The following is a 27,256-nucleotide window of genomic DNA, read 5'->3' as shown; positions in this document are numbered from 1 at the left end:
TTTTCTGCTCAGATGAGCATTGAGGCAATGCCCATGTCCTGCTTATAGCCCCGAGTCTGCAGTAAAAATTCTGCATTCCTATGGTGGGGACAGTATCACGAGAACAACCACTGTTGACTTCCTCACAAAGTCAACAGTAGGATAATGGGCCGAGTCATTTGCCCAATCAGGATTTGAACTTGGAAACCTTCCGATTGCGAGCTGCTGGTTCTAACGCAGAGCCACCCCGGATGGCAGCATTACACAGTCAAGTATATTACGCCTTATCTACACGTTAACAAAAAATATATATTATAAAAGTTAAACAGTTCGGAGCAGTGTTTTACAACTTCAAAGTTGGGTTCAGCTTCGACTTGTAATATTTCTCCGTCTCTCTTACCCGTAGGCACCATTGCTGATGAGCTTAATCGTCTCAAAATCCTCTTCACACGGCTTTTTCTTGGGCAGGCTCTCTGCCGCTCGTGACTGTGCAAAAATAACAAGGGAAGCGGCGAGTGCATTTACACTGAATGCATGAACATGACATTGTCCTCCGCGGAAACCGTGACCACGTAGCAAAACAATGGTGTGAATAAACAGCGGTTACAAACTGCCACGTCCCAGTGATAGGCCAGTGATAGAGTTGTACATCCCACAGATGTACATTAAGGTAGTAAACTTGGTATCAAAGTAAACCAGCAGTCTGTGAGATTCCAGGTAAAAAGTTTAAAGAGGGACAGGCACAATACCTCAAAGTAGAAAAAGGTTCTTACATCCAGAAAGTGTAATTTTTTTCAATAAATGCAAATAAAATCGAACAATCGCTGAAAAGTGTGCAAAAATACACGAGTAGATGCATGCTTTCAATTTCACTAAAGAAAAGGAAGAGAAACCCATTGATTAGAGAGCATACTCAAGTCAGAGACATCGTGTTGACTGTCTGGGAAAAATAAGTGGGCTTGGGCAGGCGACATCGCTGGAAAGCAGGAGACATCGCTAGGAGAACGGTGTAGTAGCTAAATAAGAGAGCATGCACAAGAGGACATCTAACGTGGAGATGCAGCAATGAAATCAGCTTATGTGCAGGCAATACATTGATCGATTCATTGCGGGAGGGTGAGCGATGGTGACAAATTACGGTGACTTTCAGCGAGCAGTGGATAAGACCATGGTTGCAGATGACGATGATAACTCAGGCATATGTCTGCAGGGCGAGGTTTGTGTGTGTGTGTGTGCACGCTGCGTGCTTCACACGTGTGGCAAACGTTGCACAGTGGAGCCCTCACGTCTGTTGCATCGTCGGTCTCGGGGGTCTCTGGGTTCCCACTGTCACAGCTGCTCAGCTGAGCCATTTCTGCAAGAACATCGATAACAGCACGGGGTCAGGGAGATATTACGTAAAGTGGCTAAAGGTAAAGGTGCTACCCTGCAAGTACTTGCTCATGCACTGCTGGTGGAAGGTGCTCCACTAGAGGAAGTTCTCGAGCCCCTCTGCAAAATATTTTGGTCTCCTCTTTGCTCCATCACACACGCCCTGCGAAATGTCGTCAACACTGCTGGGTGGACAGGGGTGGGCGAATTTAAGAAAATTACCCCATTATTTTAACTGCCGCAATCAGGGGATCGAATGAGTGCGGTAGTTAAAGGTCCCCTGGCTTCATCACGAGGACAATTTTAATTGTGGCAACTCACACGAGTGAGCGCTTATTGTTGCTGTGGGTTGCATTTCAAATGCAACAGTGCAGGGCGCAGTCACCAACCTTCCAGCGGGTCCCTCGTGAGACCCAGCTGACTGATGATGTAGCGCGGGATGTCCGACTTGATGCCCTGATCTTCCTTGGCATGGCCTTCAGCTGCCTCCAGGAGGTGGTAGAACTCTTCTGGGTCAAACTCCTGGCAGGGCACCAGGCATAAGGCGGTTCAGCACGACCCACCAAACATCTCATCCATCATCGTTACTGCCGCCATCATCATCGTACTCTTATTCTGTAATTATCGCAGCAATTGCTGACTGGACATCTGTGAAAATGTATGTATGTTGAATTTATTTTGCACCGTAAGTAGCCAACCGTGCAGAATATATATTCTGATTCTGAGTCTGAGTGTGCAGCCCCCTTGCCAAGGGTGCTGTCTCGAAGGTTTAAAATAGAGATTCATTTGTTCGTGATCCACAGCCAAAACGACAGAGTTGATATATATTTTCTGGAAGTGAAAAGCAATATGAATGCATTATTAATTTATGTGAGTTTTTTTCATGTATAAAGTGATTAATCGATACATATATACGATTAATTGTCTTACTTTCAGCTTAATAATCCAATAATAATCGGTAAGAAATTGGCAAAAAATATCTGAAAATCCTCTGGCCTGACTTATTGGAGGTAAAGGAGACAGTCAAAAGTCGCCATGCGTCCTACAAATACCAAATATTCTCCCCAGAAGCATCTCCAATGAGGCCCTATACTAATCCCCGTCCCAATAACGCGTTTCAGATTAAATTTGATGCCATAAACCCCAGCTAATGCCACATTTTACTGACAGCAGAAAAAGATCATGTGCAACGAAAGAGCACTGGCTTTGCTTTTAAAGGCCTGACACTGAAGTCTCCAACAGTTGAATTTGTTTAAATTTTCGGTGCAATATATTTTTTATGCAAATGTTCACTCACCGCGATGTTAATACTATCGGCAACCCGAACCTAAGGCTCTCAACCAAATTGTCCCTCCAAATTGTTCCAAAAAATATAAATCAATAAAATGTGATATGCTTAAGAAGAACGAACGAGATGTCTCTAAGGATTCTGGAAGTTTCTCCAGCCACAAACATGGAGAAAAAAATGCAATTTCCATGGCTTCAAAATAGTGCATATTGAGTGTAGGGTTAGAGCTTTAACCAGAGTGAAGAGCACGTTAGTCCAGAGGAGATATCTCCCTAGAGTATCGGGTGGAAGGGGCCGTTACCCCTTTGTGCTATGTCCCTGAATGTTACAATAAACGTGTTGCCTCTAAGAGACATCTCGCTCTCTTCTTGAACCCACTACACATGGATTAAGCATGCAATAAGTCACGACCCCCTCATGCCTTGCAGAGTGAATGAGTTCTCATGTTTCAGTGTCACAATTTGATTTGATAATCATTTATTGTCTGGTATGGTCTTATTTGTAGCGTCCATGTAACTTGTTTCGTCGTGTTGGTCTGTCTTCTTTGTTCCATTAGCGTCAAGGTGCGTCAGCATTACATCTTTCATAAATCGCACGCAATTAATTCTTCAACCACCGATTTAACACATGAACAGTGAGCGTAAGAATAAATGTTATTTGATGAAATGCAAAACGCTTACTGCATACACACAGTCTGTGTGACTGCGTGTCTTTTATAACTGGGGACTGAAACTGCCTTCTTTCAGTACCACGTGCTGGTTCTTTCACAACTGTACCATACGACACAATACCAAAGGCGATGCACACTTCCGAGGATTTCTACAGAGCTGTTTGGGTTATCCCTGTGTTGAGTGCACCCAGGCAGGCCTGGCCAGAGATACACATCTCAATCCCCCAAGCGGAAAGCACAGGCCACACTGAAAACTCTACTTTTAAAGCAAACACACAATTACGTTTATCTGATTTGATCAAGGTCAATGTCAACATTCAATTTGTTAAATAAACACAATGAAATGTTTGTTGTAAAACAAATAATATTTAAAAGGTGCAGCAAATTAATTGAATGACACCGTAAAAATTAAGATTTTTTCAATTATTTTGTCACTTTAAGTAGTGTTTTTTTATAGCATTGTTCGTGAAAATTGCATCACAATTGCTGAAGAACCACAGGCAAATTGGTGGGCCAGCCAACAGGCGGTGATACAGCGCCAACAATTGCCCAAGCTCTGCAGTTCTCAATTTGTTTAAGATGTTTCCAGCCAATTAACAGTGTTTCTACATGTGGCAAGAAACCAGAACACCCGGACAAAACCCACTCATGCGAGGGGGAAACACTCTATCCCATACGGAAGGGACAGTTGATATTAGTCCACACTGTGCTGTATCGAAATCTCCTGGAAAAGCCAGGGTATGGCACCTTGATGTTCAAGGGAAGGGAGTTTCGTAACATAGAAGTCTCATGTATTTGACTGCTATAAATGTCCACACAATAAGCCACTTTTTGTTGGGCTATCATTTGTGGCCAGGTCGCTTCTGAAAAAGAGCTAGATAGCTCAGTGGGCCTTACCTGATAAAAGAAAAAGTTTTAAAAGATATTAGAAATGTGTGATCTACCAACCCTCGCAAGCCTCCACAGCATTGCATTACTTTGCGTATTTGACCTGCATTAACTCACCACGAGCACTGCAGGCAAAACGGCCGAGCATTTGAATTTAAGCAGGTGGCCCACCAAATGACATAACTATACCGTGCTTTTCTTCTCATTAATGAAGCTTCACACTTGTGCTGGGCAACCGCACAGATACACAGCTGAGTGGGAATTTGCAGTAAGTTCACAGTTAAATTTCCTGGAGCTAATAACTTCGGTCGGACATCACCAAATAAGTTATGAAATGTAATTTACTGAAATTTGGTATATCATTTACAAGGGAAAGCTATCATGCTACGCACCGAACGGAACATTTTAAAGTAAATCTTCAAATCCTTAGGCAATCACGGTGAGCAAAGCGGACTCTCATCAGGCAGATCAACGTGGACACTGAACTCATCACACACTGCTGCGAGCAGGGAGACACCATCTTCATTACAGAAAGATGCCCACAAACAAATATTTATTATCTCGTCAATAAGACATACTTAACTGTGTGTTCAAGGTTGTTCGACAAAAGTATGAAGCTTCTCTGATCAAAAAAATTAACTTTTAAATGACTTTCAGGAAGAGTACTGCAGTGCTCTAATTATATAATTGCATTGATATCGCACAGGAGTGAGGTCGCAATGACATTACTGGTGTGTGACAGTGACACGCTGAACTGCGATTACAATTTTTTTCTTTCCCCTTCTCTTGCTCACCTCTTCAGCTCCACCTCAATTTTGCTGCATTGTGGCCAAGAGTTACAGAAAAACATGTCCTCCCTGAGCTTTATAACTTACAATGCTGTATTGCTTGGGTCTTTTGATCATGTTACTGAAAAGTCCAAATACAACTTCTAACAAAAAGTTTAATGTTTTTTATCATCAACAAAGCTTCAAATCCATGTCGGACAGCCCGAGTCACATGCAGTAATAATAATGAAGTATTTAGAATAAAAAATAGCGCCGTTTTAAGGTGCTGTCTTTCTTTAATCGCTCTGGTCTGCAAGCACTAAAGCGGCGGTGTTGTTTGTGGGCCGGAGGGAGAATGTGCATCGTGTTCGAGGAGCGGTCAAAGAAAGCAGGGTCACAAGTAGCGGAGGCATTTGTGTGTGTGTCCGTGTGCGCGCATGCGTGTAGTGCGTGCGTGCAAGGTCTGCGCCCGCGATTGTGCCGCTGTCGGTAGAGACGCGGCGAAGCGAACGTCGCCGTACCAGGCACTCGAGCAGCCGCGCTGGCCGGGAGATGACGATGAGCAGACGCTTGGCAAGCTGCGTGATGAACGCCACCTCGTTGCTCTCAGAGCGATCCTGAGCCTGCAAATACATGCGCACAACAATCCCCCTCTTTAGATATCGGAGCGAGCGCCTAGTAAGATTAGCGTGGCATGTGCGGCGGTGGCACAGCCAGCACCCCGCATGCCCGCCCCCTCTGCCTCTGTAGTAGATACCTTGTACACCGCACGCGAGGTACTCAGATTAGGCTTCGCTGACCTCGTGTGGGACCGGACAAGATCTGCATAACGATTTTCACATGTACATGGCCTGTAATCGAACCCAACTGTGATGATAGCACGTTGAGGCATGGATAAACAGACACCTCTCTGATTAGCAGTTGGCTACGTACGGTGCGAAAGAAGTTCAACATACACACATACATGCATGGAAACACGCAGACGCGCACAGACAAACGCAACCAACCCCGAGTTGTGTCAGCGATAACAATACACAGATTAGCCACGGTTCTAAAAAAAAAGCACTTCAACAAAAACCGTTCTAAACGATTCAATGTCACAAAGTCAAATGCAAATAAAAATCCCATTTTTCAGTCATTACCGCACGCGCACAGGTTGACAGACTGCACGCATACCGAACGCAATAAAACTTTGCTGTATTTAAAAATGTAGACATTCTGTTGAAGAATAAATTTGACAATTAAGACGGTTCGCCTTGCGACTCGTTCTACTTTCGGTGTTGATTAATCCCCGTAACGGGAAAGAAAGCGCGGCGCTACGTACCCAGTTCCAAACTTCACCCACATGCCTCCTCCAGCCTACGCGGCGCCGTTTCGACTTTAGGCGCACGAAGACGCACTTGAGGAGCAGGCCCCCGAGACCCGGCATTGTGCAAATTCGCTCCTACACCATGGCACCTGGCGACGGCGGTGTCCGACTGGCGCTCTCGCCGTAGCAAGGTGCGCGTCTCACGTGCGCAATAGGGGGAGTTCGAGGTACAGGCGGCGCGGAAACCCCACCACCCGAACCCCCCACCCGCGAAACGGCGGCCATGGGACCGAGCCGTTCCATTGGAGGAAAAAGAAGACGTAATGCGTTGATGTAAAAAAGCGGGTGACCTAACGCACACCGCCGGTGATGTCACCGCGAGATGAGATCATCCTAACGGTGAAGCAGGAGCGAGCGAGCAAGTAAGCGAGCGAATGAGCGAACGAGGGAGCGGGCGCTCGCATCTTTCATTCCGGACGTTAATCGATGCGCCTAACGGAGCGCGACGCCTCTCAAATTTGGAATCTGGCGCTGTCCGCTTCTTTTCCCTGCCCTGGTAGCGACCGACACTCAGGTCGACTGTACAAGAAGATGTATTCACCTCCCCTCTTTCTCCTGAGCTCTCGTCAAATTGAGGCGACTCTTTTAGCTAACAGCATAAAGACAGATGGAGAGACGAAGAGAGCGAGGGCACGCAAAGGAGAAAGACACACACACACACGGCATGCGAGAGAATAAAGGATTTGCTACGGCTGTTATTTACGTCTGGCTGTGCTCTTTGCTGCACGTGTGGGTCAACAGCGACTGACCGCTCCATTGTGAGATACCATCCTGCGGTGTTCTTAAGCCTCGGGATTAGGAATTTCGCTCGCAACGGCAAGTGGTCACCGTATATGGAACCTTACATTAGCTTCAAATTGATGTTAACGGGGTCAGACAGCCAATTTGGTTGAGTAAATAAGGTCCCCTGCACGAGCCCCTCATGAGCAACGCAAGAGCCCTCCGAAGTGCATTACGCTCTCCGCCACGTGAACATGTGACTTGCTCATTGTTACGATTAAAGACAAATTGGGGGGCGCTTACTCTCATTGCTCGCTTTAAAAACCAAATACAGACAATGTTTTTTTCAACTCCAAAATTAATATTTTATTTTCATAACATAAATTATTTAACGAGGTGTAAAATGCACAACATTGATTATCTCTTTTGCATTCACATTTTTAATTGGGCTATGACGCACACACCTAATGATATTGTCATAGAGTCTTTAATAGAAATGTTTTTGCAGGTGCATTTGCCACCAAATTTTGCTCCCATCGGTATTCAATATGCATCGGCATAATGGCACAATTACAAATTGATGACGGTGCACATGGTCATTCCTATTTATGGTGGATGAACGGTGGCGCAGCGGTTAAGCCACTGCCCTACAAACCTTGGCATTTCGAGTTTGAATCCTGGCCACGGATAACATCAGTGGCGAACGGTATCTGAGCCAATTCTGCCACCCCTCCCTTCACCAACACGCACTGACCAGCGTGGTGAAATATGGACAAACAACCCCCATGACTGAGATGGCAAAAGTGGTGCCATGGTGGTGAGATGTTAACTACCTCGCCTGGGATACAGGAGATCGTGGGCTCGATCCTGACCCTGACACCTTCTGTATATTTGGAGTTTGCATGTTCTTCCCGCGGTCGCGTGGATATTTTTTCCGGGTCCTCAGGTTTTTCCCACCACATTTAGAAACATAAGTTTAAGCTATTTGGCTGCTATACATTTCCACATGATGAGAAAGGCACTTTGTTGAGCGATCATTTGTGGCATGGTCGCTTCTGAAATTGAGCTATATAGCTCAGTGATCTTTACTTGGTAAAATAACAAAAAAATTAGTTTAGCTTAGATGTATGGACAAATAATCCCCATGACTGACAAGGCAAGGGGAGGCCTTCATTCAGCAGTGGGTTGACATTTAATCACAAATTAGCTAAAGTTCTGCTGCTGTCAAATCACATTGGCTTCCCACTCAAACAAGCCAGGGTCAATGCTCATCTTCTTTTCATAACCCTGTGCTAGGAGTAGAAATTCCACATTCCTTTGGCAGGTGTGAGTCACACCATCTGACAATAACTGTTCACTTTCCACTACATGCCCCCATGGCTACTGAGGCTGGGATAGATCCACATGAATAGGTAACAATTATTATTTTACTCAATGATTTTAAGTTAAAATACTGTAAGGGTTTAAGGTTTCAGAATCCTTTCAAAATCCTTTATTTGTAAATGAGATTTTCCTAATTGTAACCATATACTGAACGTAATATTTTCAAGTTATTAATTTGTACGCGATTCAGATCACACATTTTCAGTTAACAGTAAGAGGAAGAAATAAAAAATAATTTGCTAAGTTTGTACCCATCTTCTCGGTTGAAATTGTGTCTGTGTCTAAAAAATGGATGGCTTCATGAACAAATCTTTGTTGATAGCCAGTGGGTTTGCAAAGTACCTTCGTCTAAAATAAATCAATTTCGTGTGAGCCCACCACATTAAAACAATGATCAGCCACGGCCGAGGTATTGGTCCTACCGTGTTTCAGATCTGTGATGTACACTGTTTATGCATGACAGCACTACACGTGTGTGCATATAGGTACGGTGAGACGGTGGTGCAGTGGTGCGTAGTGCACTGCGCCATGAACCCGGCAACTTCAGCTCGATTCCTGGTCACCAGTAAAATCAGTCGCGTCGGTCCTGCGCCTCCCCCTAGGTCGACTCAGCTGTGTGTAGACAACAGCGCTCGGAGATAAAGGCTGCTGGCCAGGGTACCGACCATAACACCGATTTGTGTGCTGCATTGGCCTTAATAGGTGCTCGCTAACAGCACTTGGCTAGATGAGGAGTATGTGTGGCGTGTCAGAATTATGGCCAGAGCAATAAACACTGAGCGTGCGGAGCTGTGTGTGCAGCGGGGAGAGACGCTGTGTGCTGTGTAAGTGGTGAACATGTACAGCGCTCCTGTGCGTGCAGTCAACACGATGCCCACACCGCACTGTGGTCGTGCCAGCGGTGCACAGCGCGTGATACCTTGCATGTGTGGTGTGTTATGCTCGCCGTTGTTGCTCTGTGTGCGGTGCACCTTCTGCAGTGCTGTGGTAGAGGTGTGGTGCACCGTTCGCTGTGTGGTGGACGCAGTGCTGCATGCGTGTGGTGGAACACGGCGTTATAATGCTGCATTTTCTTTTTAACACAACATTTGTTGGGAAAACTGTTACGTTGTTTATATAGCATTGTTTTAGTAAGTTTTAGATGGGCTTGGTTTGGCCAGATTTTTTATATTTATAGATTTATACTTACATTTTTTATCTGTATTGTTTTATGATTGTTTTTTGCACTTTTAGTACTTAGCATGGGCGGGTTGTGCTTTTTCTGTAGGATTTTATTGTTTACTTATGTGATGTTTAGATTTGTGTACAATGAATTTTAGGTGTATCTTGTAATTTTATTGTTTGTTGTGGTTGAACCCAAATCAAGAGCCGAATGGCTCACAGGGTAAACCCTAATAAATGAAACTGAAACTGCTGAGCAGTTCCAAAAGGCCCAAAAATTAAACAGAACAATCACAGTTGTAATAGATAATAGATAACACATTACTTTAATTCAGCAAGGCTATACGAGCTTGGGAAAATAGACGATAGAAGGGAATTCCAAAGGAAAGAAGTACAAATCAGAGTGTTGTGACCTGCAATAAGGTGGTTTGACCACAGTATAGAAGAGATGAAACCAAATCCTCAATATGGGTGGAGGAATCAATGAGCTAATTTCGCATAAAAATACGCCATGGTAGTAGCGATAGAAAAGTGACAAGGAGTCGACTGACCACCGATGGGTGTGACTGGAGCAAATCAGTGGGAGCTGGATCATCTATGAGCCTGACTGCTCGCATTGAATGTCATCAAGCACAAGGAGTAGAGTTGCCACATACACCCAAGAGATGTAAACAGTATTCAAAATTCGGCCAAATTTGTCCTGTACATGTGGTGAGTGCAGGGTATCACATATTCACTTTAAGATGTTTTTTGTTCATTGTTTTTGTTTGTTGCGGTTGCACCCGATTCAAGAGCCGAATGGCTCACAGGGCTATACCTAATAAATAAACTTGAACTTGTATGTGCGAAACATGTGCATTTCGTCCTGTGCATACAGGTAACACTGTAAGTGTGTAGCCCAGGTGTGTATCCATTACTGTGTAAGCAATGCTGCACGTATGTAAACGTACGTGGGGTTGTGGCCTTGTGTATAAAGCTACTTTGTGAGTGGGCAGTTTATGCGCACGCATTGCTGCGTACAGAAAGTTATAAATGTGTTTTGATACTGCGCATGCAGCACCACGGATGCTGCATGCGCAGTATCAAAACTCGTGATGGCATCAAGGTCAAATTCGTTGATGCCACCGCACCTCGCCAATGTTCTCGACCCTCCGTGCCGTACATCACGTGCGATGGCCCAGCAAGCCGCCACCGCTACGAGCCACTCACGTCATTAAGCAGCTTCTCCAGGTTCTCCTGCAGCTCGTAGAAGTAACGCGACGTGATCTGTCCGGTGCGCGACTTGGCGAGGCAGTCACGCGCCAGCTCGATGAGCTGGTGGTGGATGAAGCTGAGCACGCCGTCCGCGAGCGGTAGCGTGTCCTCGGGGTCGTTCACTGCCACCAGCACCTGTAGGCGCTCCTCCATCTGCGCTGTGGCCTGATGAGAGAGGGAGAGGGGGGGTGAGCGCATGCTATCGTGTGCACGTAGACACGCAGGCACGCATACACACATGTAGACGCAGGCGCACGGACAACACGAATACGCGAACAAGGGAGCACGGACACAGGCCACGGATCAGCAGACACACATACAGGAACACAGGAACACAGATTTAGGTGCACACACAGACATGGACCACGGATCGGCAGACACGGGACAACACACGCAGACTTGCGCACAAACGAGTATGCACAAAGAGACACGTGCAAAGAGACACGCAGACAGGCACAGGTACACAGTAACATAAACGACGTATTCAAAAATTGTAGAAGAACAGAATTAGGAATAAAAAAAACTATAAACGCTAAGTAATATTTTTTTTTACCAGGTAAGGCCCACTGAGCTTTTTTGCTCTTTTTGAGAAGTGACCTGGCCACAAATTATAGCTCAACATAGTAGCTTATCTTGCTGAAATTTAAAGCAGCCAAATACTCGAAACGCATGCTGATTCTAAATGTGGAAAAAAAACAGCAGGACCCGGAGAAAAATGCAAACGAACATGGGAAGAAGATGCAAACTTCAAATATACAGCAGCAGCAGGCGTCAGGATTTAACCCACGACCGCCTGTTCACCAGGCAAGGTAGTTAACATCTTTCCACCATGGCACCACCGTTGCCATCTCACCACCGTTGTCTTGCTTGTTCTAACTCATTTATTCCATTTGGATAAAAGTACATTTTGAAATACAGATTAGAGATCCCCTATTTATTCTTTTAGGACAAGCAATAGAAGTGTACACCCATGAAGGCCAGCACAACACATGAAGGGGTGGTGTGGCCAGCACTGCTGACACCTGGTCACCTTTATTCTCATATTATCGATGATGAGGCTGAGTGGGCTGAGTGAAGCAATGGAAAGACGTTGGCAAGTTCTGGCATGAAACTCTATTGGGGTTGTGTATGGACTCGAGTCACTGAGATTGTACGGCAAGGCACAGACCGACATACCATGAGGAATGACTCCCAAAACAACCATAGACATTCACCTTGTATTCTTTTTGGTGGGCAGGCTGAGACCACCACAGTCTCTACGCTTGGCAATGTGGACTCAAATAGAATAAAGCCTTTAACAATTAGCTTAATACCCCTCGCCAGCGTGTCAATCAATCATCACGATTCTCGGTCATAATTTAATTGAAGAATCGATTATTCTATCTCCTTCATTATGTTTATTTTGCACTCTGTACCGAATGTTGTCTTGCTAATTATACTATCTCATTTGTTCCATTTTGATGAAGGTACATTTTATAAACAATTTGCACAAATTTCATAAATCGTTGATCAACCATTCTTAACATGCACAGTTTGAATGCAAGCATAGCAACAAGAATCCACTTTGATAAAATAATTACTTTCTTATTTAAAATTTTCTGGAATGGAGGAAATTAGCTACGCTGGGTCCCGCTCCCAGGCGTCATCATCATCAGTGCACCTCCCTGGTGACCTTGAAATTTTGATTTATATTTTAAAACCATACTTCTGGCGGTGCTTGAGCAGCAGTCGTGCAGTGCGCTAATAGGCTAACAGATGGCTTGGCATTAATATGAAGGCTGCAGCGCAGGGGACTTGACTCATTAGGGCTGTGCTTTGTTCATCTTTGGTCAAAGAGCCATGCCCTGCTACGACCGACCAAACCCTAAAGGCAACTAGCACTGAGCCACTGTTGTCATCGTTGAATGCGCTCGCACAATTGGCAGCGGGTGCTTGTGTTAGCGCATCGCGCAAAACTATTTTCAAGAGCTATTCTATTCTCTCAATTTCCTGGCAACAATTTCACATGAATTCTGAAATGATGGGCTGCTGAGTGTATATTTGTGGCCATGAATATGTAGCTATTTTGACAAATTGCAACCAAGTTTTTTTGATATTTTAGGCTAAGTCAGTCTCGGCGAGGTCAAAGCAGATACCGATAGCCATTGTTGTCTTGCATGTCCAGTAGTAGAATGCGATTTGGCAGGATTACAATGAAGTTTCACAGCAACTGTCATTGCCACGAATTAATATGCTCTGGCTGACAGCATTTGGAATGAAGCAGGGGATCTATATCTTTGCAAGCACATGCAGAATTGCACAGCAAGTTAATTTAGAGATCACATTCCTTAGGCACGATGGGAGAATTCTATAAACTCTGATAGTGTTCGACTGCCAAATCACATCTGGCAACAAATTTTTTTTTTATATATAAGAATAAACTTGCTAATTATGTGGGTTGCTGAGCAGTGAAAACATTCAATACTGTCCTGGCGACTGCACTTAAGCTGAAGCATGCTTATGTGTGTGTTTGTACACATGGAGATGGGCTGATATGGTACAGGAGGATATGGAGCTGAGTGGACTTGCGAGAGCCTAGTACCAGCGGTGTCAAGATCGGCCTCTATGGAGGAAGCTCGTGAAGGACGCTACTGGGCAGTTGAAGGCAGTCACCTTCCAACAATAGTGGAGGGCAGAGGAGCGACGCTCACAACAACGAGCGGAGTGCCAGGCGACTAAAATGGAGCAAGTTAGCACAGCTGGGAGTACAGGTGGTGCATTTGCTAGTCATCTCAGTTAGTTAACCCATGGCACCTGGGACTGTCCCATGACCTCCTGCCAGCGAGCCTTGGACACTTCACGTGGCCTCAATGTGCACTTAGCCTGGCACAAGCATAATGGTGACGTCACCGACACGTCGTGGTGAATGGCGTATGTTGTTGTGTACACATGGTGCTGAGCACACAACCACCCTAATTCTGTACTTGCTGGCAGGAATTGGATTGCACAAATGCAAATTTCTCCAGCAGTCTATCCAGGCTAAGTAATCACTTTTTTATTCATGCATTCAGGTTGTAATCCATGACTATGCACGCACAAGCTTCAACAAATGTGCGTGCATTGTTGTCAGAGGTGATGTAGGTGAAAGATGATGTCATTAAAAAACACGTTCCTTTCCCCCCCCCCTCACTTCGCACATGTAGGTCAGCTTCGAGATTAAATCTTAAGCAAAAGTGATGTCCTTTAGATATAGGCACATGTGCTCGTATGTGTACGTGTGCATGTTCTGGTGTGTGTGCGCGCTTGTACGTGCGTGTGCGTTTCAATGTGTGGGCAGCGGTTGTCTAGTAGTTAGCGCACTGCGCTACAAACCCAAATCCAGTGACCTCAGTTCAATTCCCAGTCAGGAATAAAATCAGTGGAAAGCAGTATCTGCACTCGTCTTGAGCTTTCCCTAGGTTGACTTAGCCTTAAATGAGTGTCTGGTATGGTATGTAACACCAGCATTGGCTACACCACTGCCTTGTATGCTGGTCTGACCTTAACAAATGTGCGCTCGTGGCACTTGCTCTATGGGGGGAGAGAGGATATTGCTTATGTTTGTTTAGAGCCAAACTCATTTTGTGTTGCGGATTTAAAGACACACTGCAGGTGGGATGACGAAACATGCTCACTCTAAACTGCGTTGCTCCCCTGTGCTCCCTACGCTTATGCATGTGTGGTTTCACTCTGATGAAGACGAATGCGACGGTGTCCCGTAAAGTCCACCCTGAGGTCGGTGCTTTGGGTTCGCGAGCTTTAAATAAAATCTACGGCCCGGTGCTGTGTTCACCACAACAGGTGAGATAAGCGGGGTAAGGCAACGCATTGCACAGGCAACCCTGTCGGCGAGACAGCCCCCGTGGTCGCCAGCTTGTGTGGGTATGATGTTATTCCATCACAGCTGCACAATATGGTGCGCGGATAATTTACCGCACCGTGCCGCCTGCCATTGCTGTTATAGAAGGCGATTGTGTGCCGGTGTGATGGCATTTGCCAGTTAATGCTGCCAGCTGCCAAGCCCGAGGATGTCGTAAATTACTACACACAATTAATTTGTGAACATGGTGCGATTCAAAAAACTCCATTGTGATTGTTTTGCAAGCTCAAAACTAATGTCGGTCAGCTTGCGACACACATACTAGTATACAGGAGGTCGTGGGTTCGATCCCGACCCTGACGCCTGTATATCTGAAGTTTGCGTGTCTCTATCTCTCCCCGTGGTCGCGTGGATTTTTCTCCTTGTCCCCGGTGTTTCCCTCCACATTTAGAAACATGCGTTTAGATTATTTGGCTGCTATAAATTTCCAGATGATAAACCACTTCGTTGAGAAAAATTTGTGGTCAAGTCGCTTCTGAAAAATAGCTATATAGCTCAGCGGACCTTACATGGTAAAATAAATATCGTTTTATCGTTTAAGAGCAATGATTGTGGAAGAAGTGGCAATCATAGTCCATCTGTGGCATCTCATGACCAACAACAAATCACTTGTTTAGCTCTCCGATGTGTTGGGGTTGTACCGCATGTTGTTCTGTACGATGTCCCAACGTTTCGACCCAGGCGCTGGGAGTTTCTTTCATTGATTTCCTGAAGAAACTCTCGATGGGCAGAGCAAAACGTTCGGCATCGTGCCGAACAACGCGCGCTACATCCCGAGAGTTATACAGCACAACCGCGAGAACCTGCGCAGGTGCACAAGTCACTTCCACCTGTCAGTCGAAATCTTTATTCATCCTGGAGAAATACGATGATCTACGAAGATTTTCACAAATGTCCAGCAGACATCTGTGAAACCGTAGTGCATTGTCTGAGCGGAGGAGCGTGTTACCTTTGGGAACCTTTCCTTGTAGACGTGGTTCATCATCACGATCTCATTGTCGTACACAGATGGGGAACGCCCAGGGCTGAATAACAAACAAAACAGCATAACCATCATTACCACCACCGCCACCGTCATCACAACAGCCTCCTTCTCTACAGCCTGCCCTTTCACACTCAAGAGGCCATTACTTGAATGTTAGTTGCTCTTGCATATTTTCACCAGAATGTGCTTCCCTATAGATGGGAAAACCTCTTTCATTTGCCCAATTTACCACTGGGGATTATATATATATATTTAATTGGAACATTCTATTTTCGCATTTGGCAATATGCAAGAATAAAGGCTTCATCATCTAATGCGGTATATGCAAATTGTTAATACAATTGTGTCTCTCATCTGCATATTCCCAGCCACCCTGCAAGTCTTCATTTCATGTATTCATTACAAATATATAGCTGCTTAAATATCGTGGCTTGTTTTGTTTTTACAATGATTTTGGTTACTTTGCCCTGAATTTGACTGCACAGCATTTTCACATTTAATCAAGGCTCCATTATTTCCAAGAAGACCAAATGCATCCAGTTTTAAATCGCAAGCCAATCCTCGAGTGCACAATCCAATGCTACAGTGATTATTATTTTTCCATCTACGTGGCTTTCCTGAAAGACCCAAAGAATAACTTTGTTTAATTAGTCACTGAAAACAACCCTGTGTACCCATGCTTCTGTTGCACAGGCCTCAGTTACACCACCACGTAAGGTCTTGGCGGTTGCATTGTAAAGCTCTGCCACATATTTCCGGGTTGAACCGCTTGCCGTTCGACACGATGTCCATTGTGTTGCTCCACGTCAACAGAATCGTGCTCCCCAGCATGTGGAACTGGAAAAGTCGGCTGTCGTGCCGAACGTGTGGTACAACCCGAAATACGTAGCGAAGGGAGGTCCCAAGTTCTCGGGGGAAGGCAACACAGAGGGGAGATTTTAATGGCCTCACCGTGGCCGTGTGGTCAACCTTATCTTCATGTTAAGTGAACGTTGCGGACGGTATATTGTGTACGTGCGCTACCGCCCAATCCTTCCTTCGCCCACCAACTCCACCCTCAGCATTAAGTTGATGCTTGGGAAATAGCACTCTTGTCTTTGCGAGGTTTATTTCTGGCATCCACAAAAGCCGGCCCCTTGTTTCAGCTAAAAAGCACTCGGCACACAATGGTGGTGGCGGAATATGAACACCACGTGCTTTTGATGCACACACTCGTGCTGCAAAACATTTGGAGGGTTTTTGGCATTGATTAAATCCTTTATTCATCGCCGCACAAATAGTGTATCGGTCAGGGTAGATCGTGTTATATTGAAATCGTAATTAGATATTTATAAGTTCACAAAAAATAGACGCACGCGCGCACACATCGCACCCATTACACGCTGAGGTCACTAGGGATCATGGCTTACTCAACGCCCAGGTTAGCCTGGCTGCACAGAATACAACCGGCAGTGCATTTGTGTTTTCACGTAATTCAGAATCCTGCAGCTCTTGAGGACAAAGCCTGTTGTGTTTGATCGTCAGCCGAGGAACATCTTTACAGTCGGATGTGCAAAAGTACACCACCACCTACTTTATGTAAGAGCCAAAACTACAGAACCTTGGGAATTTTTCTGCGATCAGTAGTAGCTCTGATATTGCCTTTATAGCACAGGATAGATGCCCTGCTTGCTAGCATATCCCCGAATGGATTTTACCACCTCATGACAAGGTAGTAACAGCACAATCAGAAAATTATTGTGAAATAAACAAATAAGAAAGGATGTGTGAGACAAGAAGAGGTGACCATGAAAACTGGAGATGGGGCAGAGGTGGGGCAGGAGCTGGAGCTGTGGGAGCCACCCCTCCTGGACACCTGTGAAAAAGAGCTTTGTAGTTTATCGGATTCCTCCTCCAGTGTAAATACAAACTCTGATCAAGATTCCGATTCTAAGCAATGGGCCAGAGAGACGGATGGACGAACACATGGGCAGACAGACGGACGGAGTGGCGAGTGTACGGACGGAACAATCCCGGGCACCTGAGGCTGCGTGAGCGGGGGCGGAGCGCAGGCGAGCGTCGTCCGCCACTGCTGACGCTGCTAACGCAGCTGCCGCCACCGCCGCCTCCACCTCCACCTCCCCCTCCTCCTCCACCTCCGCCTCCTCCCCCTCCTCCGTCATCGTCGGCCAGGTGCTCCGTGCTGCAGAAGTGGCGTGAGAGGAAGTGCAGCTCGTCGGCAGTGGGCGCCGCCGGGAGCTGGTGGAGACGCTCCTGTGACGAGCACGAGGACTGCGTGTGGGTGAACACAAGACACCGTCAGGGGGCTGCCCCGAGGAGCCGCCCTCACCCGAACCTTCGCACCCACTGCACCCCCCCCCCCCCCCATCGCTGCCCCCTGTCAGCAATGCTGCCCCCCCGCCGCCCAGGGCAATGCAAGTCTTTGAACAGTGTCCACTCATAAATGCTTTTTCATGTGATAACTTAATGATGGTCAGGATGGGCTCGGTTGGATCGATGGAGCAGCGGTTAGCGCACTGGACGATGAACTCGGCACCCCAGTTTGATTCCCGGCCATGGCCCACGTGAGTAGCGAACGATGTCGAAAGTGACGAGCGATTGTCTGAACACGTGCACCACAACCACTGCACTGCCCCCCATGTACCCATTGGCACAATCCTTAACCATTGATGCCAGAGTTGAGAGTGAAAAACAACTGTCTCGAGCCGGCCCCAGGGAAGACAAAATGACACAGACACTCTCTCACAGACCTACTCTCTCACATGCGCGCACACACACACACACACAATCACAAACTCTCTCACATACACACACATGCACGACACATGACCACTCATTCAGTAGAAGCTCCTGCTGAGAGTGGTAACATGAAACCGCTGTGTGACCTATAACCTTCCTGGCTGTTAAGGGCAAGCCCGAGCGTGGAGTCAACATGAGATGCTAACCACGTCCCTGAAGCACCCACAGCTAGCCATTAAAGCGTTAAAGCCTCAGAACATTGGGCTGTACCTGCATCTGGAAGAACGTTCCCTCTGATGAGTGCTGCATAAAAAAGAAAAGAAAGAAAGCATCCATGCAGGCCGGCTTGGGATGTTTCTCCTACTGCCCTGAATACTTCCCTTGGTTGACCCCTACGACTTTCCATAGAATCCTAATACGGTCATTGTAAATTTGGCTTAGGCACCACATATAAACAACGGGCCCTTATTAAAGGGCATCAGCTGAAAAGGGCACAACTTTCTTCCAGTCTTAAGCAATAACTGTTAACCGCCTGCTCATTTGTGCACAACTGTACATGACTATGCGTCTGTGCACACACACACACACTCTGCTGGCAGTTAGGATTAACCACTTTTATAAAACGCTTTTTACTCGCATAATTTCAAATGGCGACTTCTGAAACGATTAGGATCTTGGAGTTGATTTCCAAGTGGGCACAACTAAAACTATGCGTTGAAAGGGCAACAAACCACTGATGATGACATTCAGCTAAGTCCAAAGAGGTCGACAGCTCTATTGTTTGAATAAATGTAACTGGAATACTCAAGATTCAGAAATCCCACGGTTAATTGGTTGAATGATATTTCCTTCAAGCGATTAAGCAGCCCCCATTACCGGGCAATTTAGTTAGTATTTACTCTCCAACATTCAGGCACATTTCAATGCAGTAGGCTATGCAGTTATAGGGTCGATTGAGATGCAGACAAAGTCAAAGAGGTAACAGTAGTAAGTTGCACAGCTAATTGATGTGTTGCAGCTGGGAAGTTGGATGCGAGATAATGAAGAGCAAACTAATTCAGAAGATTATCTAGTGACGCTGCTGCTACCAATGGCAGTAGCACACAAGCACATAGTAAAACAACATTAAATAGTTTTTTTTTACAATACTGCCTTAATAAATAAAGAGTATATAATAGGCAATGTATTGCCCAAAATCCCTTCTTCACAGGCTGTGTGCTGTGAAGAGCCATTGCCTGAAACTTCGCCGACTATATACTCTCGGTCTATTTTATAAGGCAGTGTTGTTGAATAATGTGTTGAGTTTAATTCTAATTAGGATGGAGCGTCTACTGACGATAAAAAACTTAACCAATGAAAGCTCTCTCTCTCTCTTTTGGGAATTGTTGATGAATGTGTTGAGTTTAATTCTAATTAGGATGGAGCATCTACTTATGATTAAAACTGCACCAATGAAAGCTCTCTTTCTTTCTCTCTCGGCAATTGATGGATATGTCGTGAGCACGAGCAGCCAGTAAAGTGATCGCTCCCTTGCTGCAATTTATGCCTAAATAATCATACAGGATTCCCTTTTTATTCGTGAGGGATACGTTCCGGAGATGCTCGTGAATAGCAAATTTCGCGAATAATGATAATGAATTACCCTAAATAAATAACATTTCTCTCTCATCACTTTATCTCATTACTTTATGTCACTTTCTCGCATCACATTGTCTCTATCATTTTATCCAATCACTTGATTTCTTTCTCTCTTGATGCAGTTGTGTAGAGTTCGAAATGCGATTGAAAAACAAGGAAATATTCGAATACACATTTTCCAAACTGGTTTTCTGATAAAAAAAAAAAACTGCCCATTCGAAGTTAACAACTGGAAGCCTCATGCTACAACGTGAAAAAATGCATTTGGATGTAAATTCTGCCAAATATTCTGAGACCTTTAATATCAGGCAATGACAAGTTCAAAATTCAGTGGCACGCTTAACTGCTGACCCAATGTACATATAAAACATCTTACATTTGTACATATTTTTAGAAGCACAACTACATTACACACACACATCGACAAACAGATCGGCCTCCCCTTCAGCATGGCAGACTTTTTGGAGGCCGAGTGGTATGTGCAGGAACCCATTAAGGCCACGCCTAAAAATCCATAAAATGATTGATTAAAAACGTATTATTTTTGTTCAGGACATATGCAATGACGTACGCATGAAAGAAGAGTTTATCTTCAATTCCTATATTTTGGTCCATGGAAAGAAACCCTACAGGCATCTTAACACCTGGTTTATTTCAAGAAAGAGTAAAACCTATTCTTATTTTTTATACTTTGATACTGGCAAAAAGGTCCCACTTTTTTAAACCCGACAGGCATTGTGGATTCAACTTGTACCACAGGGGCAAAATCAATATGCATTTTTGAACGGAATCACCATTGGCGAATTGTGAATATTCTTTGTACCGTAAGGCAAGTGAATTGTTACGTGGGTAATGTCCAGCATGGCATAAGAAACGACGATGGCGCTAACGACCCTCTGTGGCTGGATTCACAGTGCAGTGGCTAACGGCTATGCCACTGCTCGCCACGCAGAGGTACACACTATTTCTTCGTAATGTTAGGCCAATAATACTGCACAGGGTTCAGCACCAATTCGTGCTGGTCAAGACAAGACAATTAGTCTGAGCGTAATAAAGTGTCACGCTAAACACGTGCAAGCCAGGGCATACCTCCGATTAGCATCTGCTATTAGCATGGTTGGCTACGTATGGTGCGAACGAAGTTAAATAAACATACATACAAGCATAGTGCAGTTCAATGCCGTGCTGTGTGCGGGGCAGTGCGGGGCAGTGCGGGGCAGTGCGGTGCAGTGTGGTGCAGTACGTACCGAAACAGCCGAGCTAGGGGTGGTGGTGCCATACCCCGAGGAGGGCAGGGAAGCCAGAGACCAACGGCGCCCATCTCTGAACACGTACACATGCGCAACAAGCAAGCTTAAATACGTCACGGATCAACGCACCATATTCAACCACGGGAGAGAGAGAGAGGGCCCACTGAGAGTGTCTGTCTAGCAAGAGGTCTGGTGAGCTGTGGTCACTCAAAGTGTTTTCATTCCCACATGAGAATAAAGGGGAGAGTACATATTCATTTTATGATTTTTTTCATTAAGTTTTTGAATCTGCATCTAAATGAGAAAATGTGATCTGATACTGTCAAACAATGGTTGAAGTCTTGCGAAAGACTATCTGCATATGTTTGTCTATACTAAAGCACAGTGCACTTATTGCACAGGCAGAATTGCAGGCAGCTGTAGTGGGAACTAAAATTATAATTCTACCAATGGCAAACGCGATGGCGGTTAGGCTACCTAAACAGCCTCAAATCAAAAGCGTGGACAAGTACACGAACATTGTTGAGAAGATCCAAAGTCAGTCCAGGGTTCACTTGCTTAAACAAAATCCTGCTCAATCATATTGGTCTCCAAAAGCCAATGGGACGATTGACTATAAATATTTGTGTTCATACGTGAAGACAAAGTACAGAATTCTACTGCTATTTGCATTTACCCATAACGGCTAAGGTCACATAACCAGTGTCGCCCTGGTTTGACAGAATTTTTTTGTGTCTATATGATTTAAAATATATTGACAGGTTTGTGGGTTATTAAAAAGATGCAGGGTCATGGTGGTCTATTGCTTTGATATTTTCAACACAGACAAACATTCCCCTATAGCCTTAACAAACTGTTGGGGCAAGCGCTATTCACAAGCATCTATTTCAACACACACGTGGCTTCTCATCAAACGTAAACGTCGCACTCTCCCCACCGGTTGTCAAGTCTTGGTGTTCACCCCTTGCGCCCCACAGCATCGTGAGACAACGTGATGATCAAGAACAAATGAAAGATGCACATGCCCTACAAAATGTATCTATTTGGTGCTTAAACATCTTCACATCTGTTTTATTGCCATGCTGTTGGATGCCCATTCACTGCTATGCAAATTTACACTACAACACTTGTACGGTCTCTCTCCACTGTGAGCAGTACATTTTTCTTGCTTAACGGTTGGTTCCACTTAACCAGGATTGACAGCACGAAAAGTTGACGTAGCAGTCTGACATAGTACTCGACATTATTCTGACTGGAACACAATAAAAAAATGACCGTAGTTATTAACTGTCACTTATCGTCGTCAACATCGTCCCATCTACTTGTTGGTTGAAGAAAAAGCTGTGTTGGAAACGCAATAGAAAAGATGCAACAAAAACTGGTTTTAATGACATACAATTATTCTGTTCGCAGGGGAAGGCTGTGCCATGCTCTTATTTCCAAAAGGAGCATCGAGTAAGTGAAACTGAGCCCACTCCCGTATGTATGTTGAACTTCTTTTACACTGTACGTAGCCAACCGTGCTAATCGGAGGTGCGGGAGGGACAGTTCGACTCTTCGCATGTAGCCGAGTCAGCTCATCGTAACTTTGTGAGAACGGTCGTTAACGTGTGGAGAAAATGGCCCCTGCCATGGGAAAGTTTAATTATCACCACTGGCTCAGAGCCACCAACAGAGATGAGCACCACTCCAAAGCTGAATTGAGCTTTGGAGAAACTTTTAGATTAAGGGGGTGATGGAGTGATGGCGCAGGCAGTAGTTAGCGCAACCCAATTGTGATTCCCAGCCTCCTCGGACAATTTTAGCGGAGGATATCTGAAATGGCGCCAGTCCAGTGTGAAGTATGGTCAAACGACCCCTGGACTGAGACGGCACAGACGCCCTTCATCCAGCAGCGGGTTGAAGTGTACTACAAGAAAAAGGCCGCAATTGTTATATCACAAATGTTTCAATAAAATTCACCCTTAAATGCAGTTTTGCTGTGTGTGTGTGAGTGGAATGGACTCGATGACCCAATGTGACCCCACCCCCACCATCCCCCGTGCACACATTTCGAGCCTTCTCGTTAAAATTCCTAATGCGTCGCCGCACCACATCGCACTCCCACCTCATCGCATTACGGCACGACTTTGCGATTCCAATTTCCTCCTAATGAACTGAGGTTGTGTAATGACCGCCGACTCCTCTTGCCGACAGTCACAATACTTTGGCCAGTCACACACACATCTCAAATGTCTTCAGCTCAGAATAAGGACCGAGCTTGCAATAATCAGCAGGGGTAATTCACAGAGCAAGGGGTTTAAAAAAAAAAAAACTTTAACAAGCTGTCTGTCCTTGTGTATCAAGCAAGAGGGGGCACTACAATTCTGGTAAATATGCCCCGATAGGAACACAACTTTGGTATAAAGTTTGTTCCTATTTGAGACTTTTCCTCTTGAAGATTTGCCACATTCACCCAAGGACTGCCCGAAAATTGGGCAAAATGAACAACGTGCACAGAGACAAATGCATCTTACCTCGACAGTAAAAGCGGCAGCTTCCATATTGCCAATTAATTCCTGCCGAGGACTATAACATGATCCGTGATTTTTACCGAAACTTGTTTTGATTTCACAAGAATACTTAAGACATCATTCCCAGAATTACACATTCGACAAGGTGACCGATCAATGTTCCGAACATTCAACCTGCACTTGCAAAATTCCTGGGTTCAATTCTAGGCAGTCAGCTTTGGTTAAACCACGTTCTCAACTGACATTCGAAATTGACATACCTATAATTAATATAAATGTTTTAACTTTAAAAATTGCAACATTCTTCAATGATGTATAAAAGGTGACATATGGGGAAATCACCTCTCTGGCCTTTTTATATTTAAGTATATTTTATTCATGTCCTATTTAGACAGTTATTGCGTAACAAATAAGGTATTTAACCGCCATGAACAAAACACACCTGTGCCCAAAACATTTCTTTCTATACATATATTATTTTTAAGGCCACATGGTGCTATTTAATAATTAATCTGTTGAGTTTTTTTATTGTTATTAGTGCACCACTGCCAACGAAGTATCACGAAATGATTTATAAATAATAAGCTCACCTAATGACTGTATATAACGATTACGCCGACTGAAATTCAAATCATTTAGCTATGTATATCTGCATTTGTAAACATTGCTAATTTTTACGTTTTGATTGAACTTCTGGATTGTTGGTTTTGTTTTGGTTTCCTTTGCAGAGAAGGTATTTTATGAAGCTAAATTGCTCTCACGCGGTTTATAACTCAGCCTTTCATTGACTGCTTGACAAATGAGGCACGAAATTGATCAATGAATCCACCGATACCAACGAGCACATCGGCACACGTTTACGCAACAACAAAACGCCACGTGCACCAGGAGATGACGACACACTCATTTACGCGTGTCGCATTATAAATCATAACCGCTTAAGGAGCGAGAGGCCAATGAAGAATATTAACATGTTAATTTGAAATCACTGCAAAATCATATTCTATTGCAAAATGTGCACGTTTGATTGAAATCCCCCAGCACCTGTTTTCCACCCAGAAGTGAGTCGATGGACTGGTCACGTGTGGTTGAGAAGACTGTGTGGGTACTTCCACCTCGTCCAAGACAATGGGCCAGCATTCCAATGATCAAGCAAAAAACCTCCAATGGGGTTCATGAGCGTTCCCTCAGGTGAAAAGCCTCTCTCGCCCGCTAGAAATAGCGCGAGCGAGCAATCGCGTGGCTGCGCCTTTAATTCGTAAAAAAACAGAACACAAACACTGCTTGCAATCTGTACACCGTCTGCACAACAAATATGAAATGTTTATTTTATCTATTCCCCAACGTTCCACGTTGACGTAGCCGTGAAAGATCACGTGCGATGGTGCTCGGCAGCCTCGCCTCTGCACAACGATTCTCTTGCACACTCGGCAGAGTGCAAAGTGGGTTTCTGGGTATTGATTTTCATTGTATTTCCTTGGCTATCGTCTCCAGCCTACGCACAGGTGCTGCTGGTTCCCAGGGGAGCTAGGGTGCAGCCAGTCAAACTCGTTTCATTTTAATTATGATTTAAAAAATATATATATGCCCACTTCAACACATTTGGCAAGACACCATGCAATGTCAGGCTCATTAAATGTATGTTTAATTTGAGAAGAAAAAAAATATCAAGTTTTATTTTGATACAAAATATCCACATGCTCCATTTCTCCGGGATGAAATAAAGCGCCGTTAACATAACACCACGAAATTGATTTCCAACGGCACAGTGTACAAATAATAAAAGACGTGACTGGCTGACAGGATAACTGAAATCTTTGACAGTACTGGCCAAACACAAATGCGGCTGACGGACATTTATAATTGAGATATTAATTTGTTTAAAATGGTATAGGTCATACGGACGAGTTAAATGTCTGATTTCCAATTTTCCCTGGACTGGGGCCAGATACTATTAGACACACAATAGAGTGAACTGATATTTAAGTGTCCCCCATGCTCAAGGAAGCAATGTTGATAATGCACCCCCCTCTCCGCCCCCCATTGTGATTCAGAGAATTACCAAGACTCAGAGTTACGATTTGGTTGAAGAATATACTGCGCTGAATGTAGTGGTCTCTAGTGGATATCGAGGGTGCCATGACCCTCGCATATACAACATAAACGAATTGAAGACCATCAGTTCCTACACAACCAATTATATACAGGTATCCTGAGCCAAACGATTTAATCAATAAAACTATGCATCTTTACATCCCAAACTTTGTTCCTTCACCAGTGGTGCAAACTCCACATTTCTATTCCAAAGGCCAGTTCCCTCTGCAGGATAATTGAGCGATATTGACCCATTAATTGGGATTCATTTTTAATGTACGAAAATGTAATTGCATTTAATAAACTTGTTCATGGACCTTGAAATTTCACGTTCATCGTGTCACGCGCAATGGTAAAACCTTACCCAGTTTTCACTTCACCAATTGCCATTTGCAAAGTTGGGTCAACTAAAGCTATGCCACAGAGACACCAATGCCATGGATGGGATCTAGCCACAGACGATATGGGCTCAAATTATCAGGTAAAGCCCACTGAGATTTGTCCTTCCCCGCACCTCCGATTAGCACGGTTGGCTACGTACAGTGTGAAATAAGTTCAACATACATACAAAACGAAAAGCATGGACGCACACAGGATTAAAAAATAAAAACTCAACTATTTTTAATTTTACCAGGTAAGGGCGACTTAGCTATATAGCTTTTTTTCAGAAGCAATCTGACCACAAATAATAGCTCAAAAACGGCTTATCATGTGGACATTTATATCCGCAAATACTCTAAATGCATGTTTCTAAAGTGGAGGAAAAAATAGGATCCGGAGAAAAATCCACACGATCACAAGAAGATAGAATGCAAACTAAAAATATACAGCAGGCGTCAGGGTCTGGATCGAACCCCAAGATCTTCTGTATACCAGGCGAGGTAGTGAACATCTCGCAATTTGTTGTGAGTGTCAAAACAGGGACTGGATAACGCTTAATTTCCAGCATCTACAACATGAGATCTCACAAACGCTCCCGATAAGCCTTCGCTGTGCAAATAGAACCTGACTTTCCAGCCTCGTATCTGAATTCAAATCTAGCATCCGAGACGAACAACAAATCTCAACAAGATTGTTGACAGGAATGCAAAAAATGGTGACGCTTGAAAATCAGTGGAATGTACCATGCAGTGCATTAAAGTTGCAAGATAAGCTTAAATTAAGTTTATATAGAATAAAATACAGAATGCTAGTGCATTGGATAATATTACCAAATCACCGAGAACGTGCCCAATCTCATCAGATCTCAGATGCTAAGCAGGGTTGAGCCTGGATGGTGTTTGGATGGG

General features: G+C 44.6%; 1 protein-coding gene across 1 annotated transcript in view; it reads right to left on the bottom strand.

The window, feature by feature from the left end:
- Positions 1-27,256, bottom strand: part of MAST2 (microtubule associated serine/threonine kinase 2) — a 293,497-nt gene that overhangs the window by 24,602 nt on the left and 241,639 nt on the right. The window contains 8 exon segments of the mRNA XM_061567563.1: positions 380-465; positions 1,266-1,333; positions 1,740-1,872; positions 5,485-5,586; positions 10,806-11,015; positions 15,698-15,773; positions 17,754-18,004; positions 21,358-21,433. Coding sequence (XP_061423547.1) covers positions 380-465; positions 1,266-1,333; positions 1,740-1,872; positions 5,485-5,586; positions 10,806-11,015; positions 15,698-15,773; positions 17,754-18,004; positions 21,358-21,433 — 1,002 coding nt within the window.

This window comes from Lethenteron reissneri, chromosome 39 (assembly GCF_015708825.2).
Source record: "Lethenteron reissneri isolate LAM-NWPU_2019-01 chromosome 39, ASM1570882v1, whole genome shotgun sequence".
NCBI classification, from domain to species: domain Eukaryota; kingdom Metazoa; phylum Chordata; class Hyperoartia; order Petromyzontiformes; family Petromyzontidae; genus Lethenteron; species Lethenteron reissneri.
Note: the sequence above shows the minus strand (reverse complement) of the source record. Positions and strands in the feature narration are given on the sequence as shown.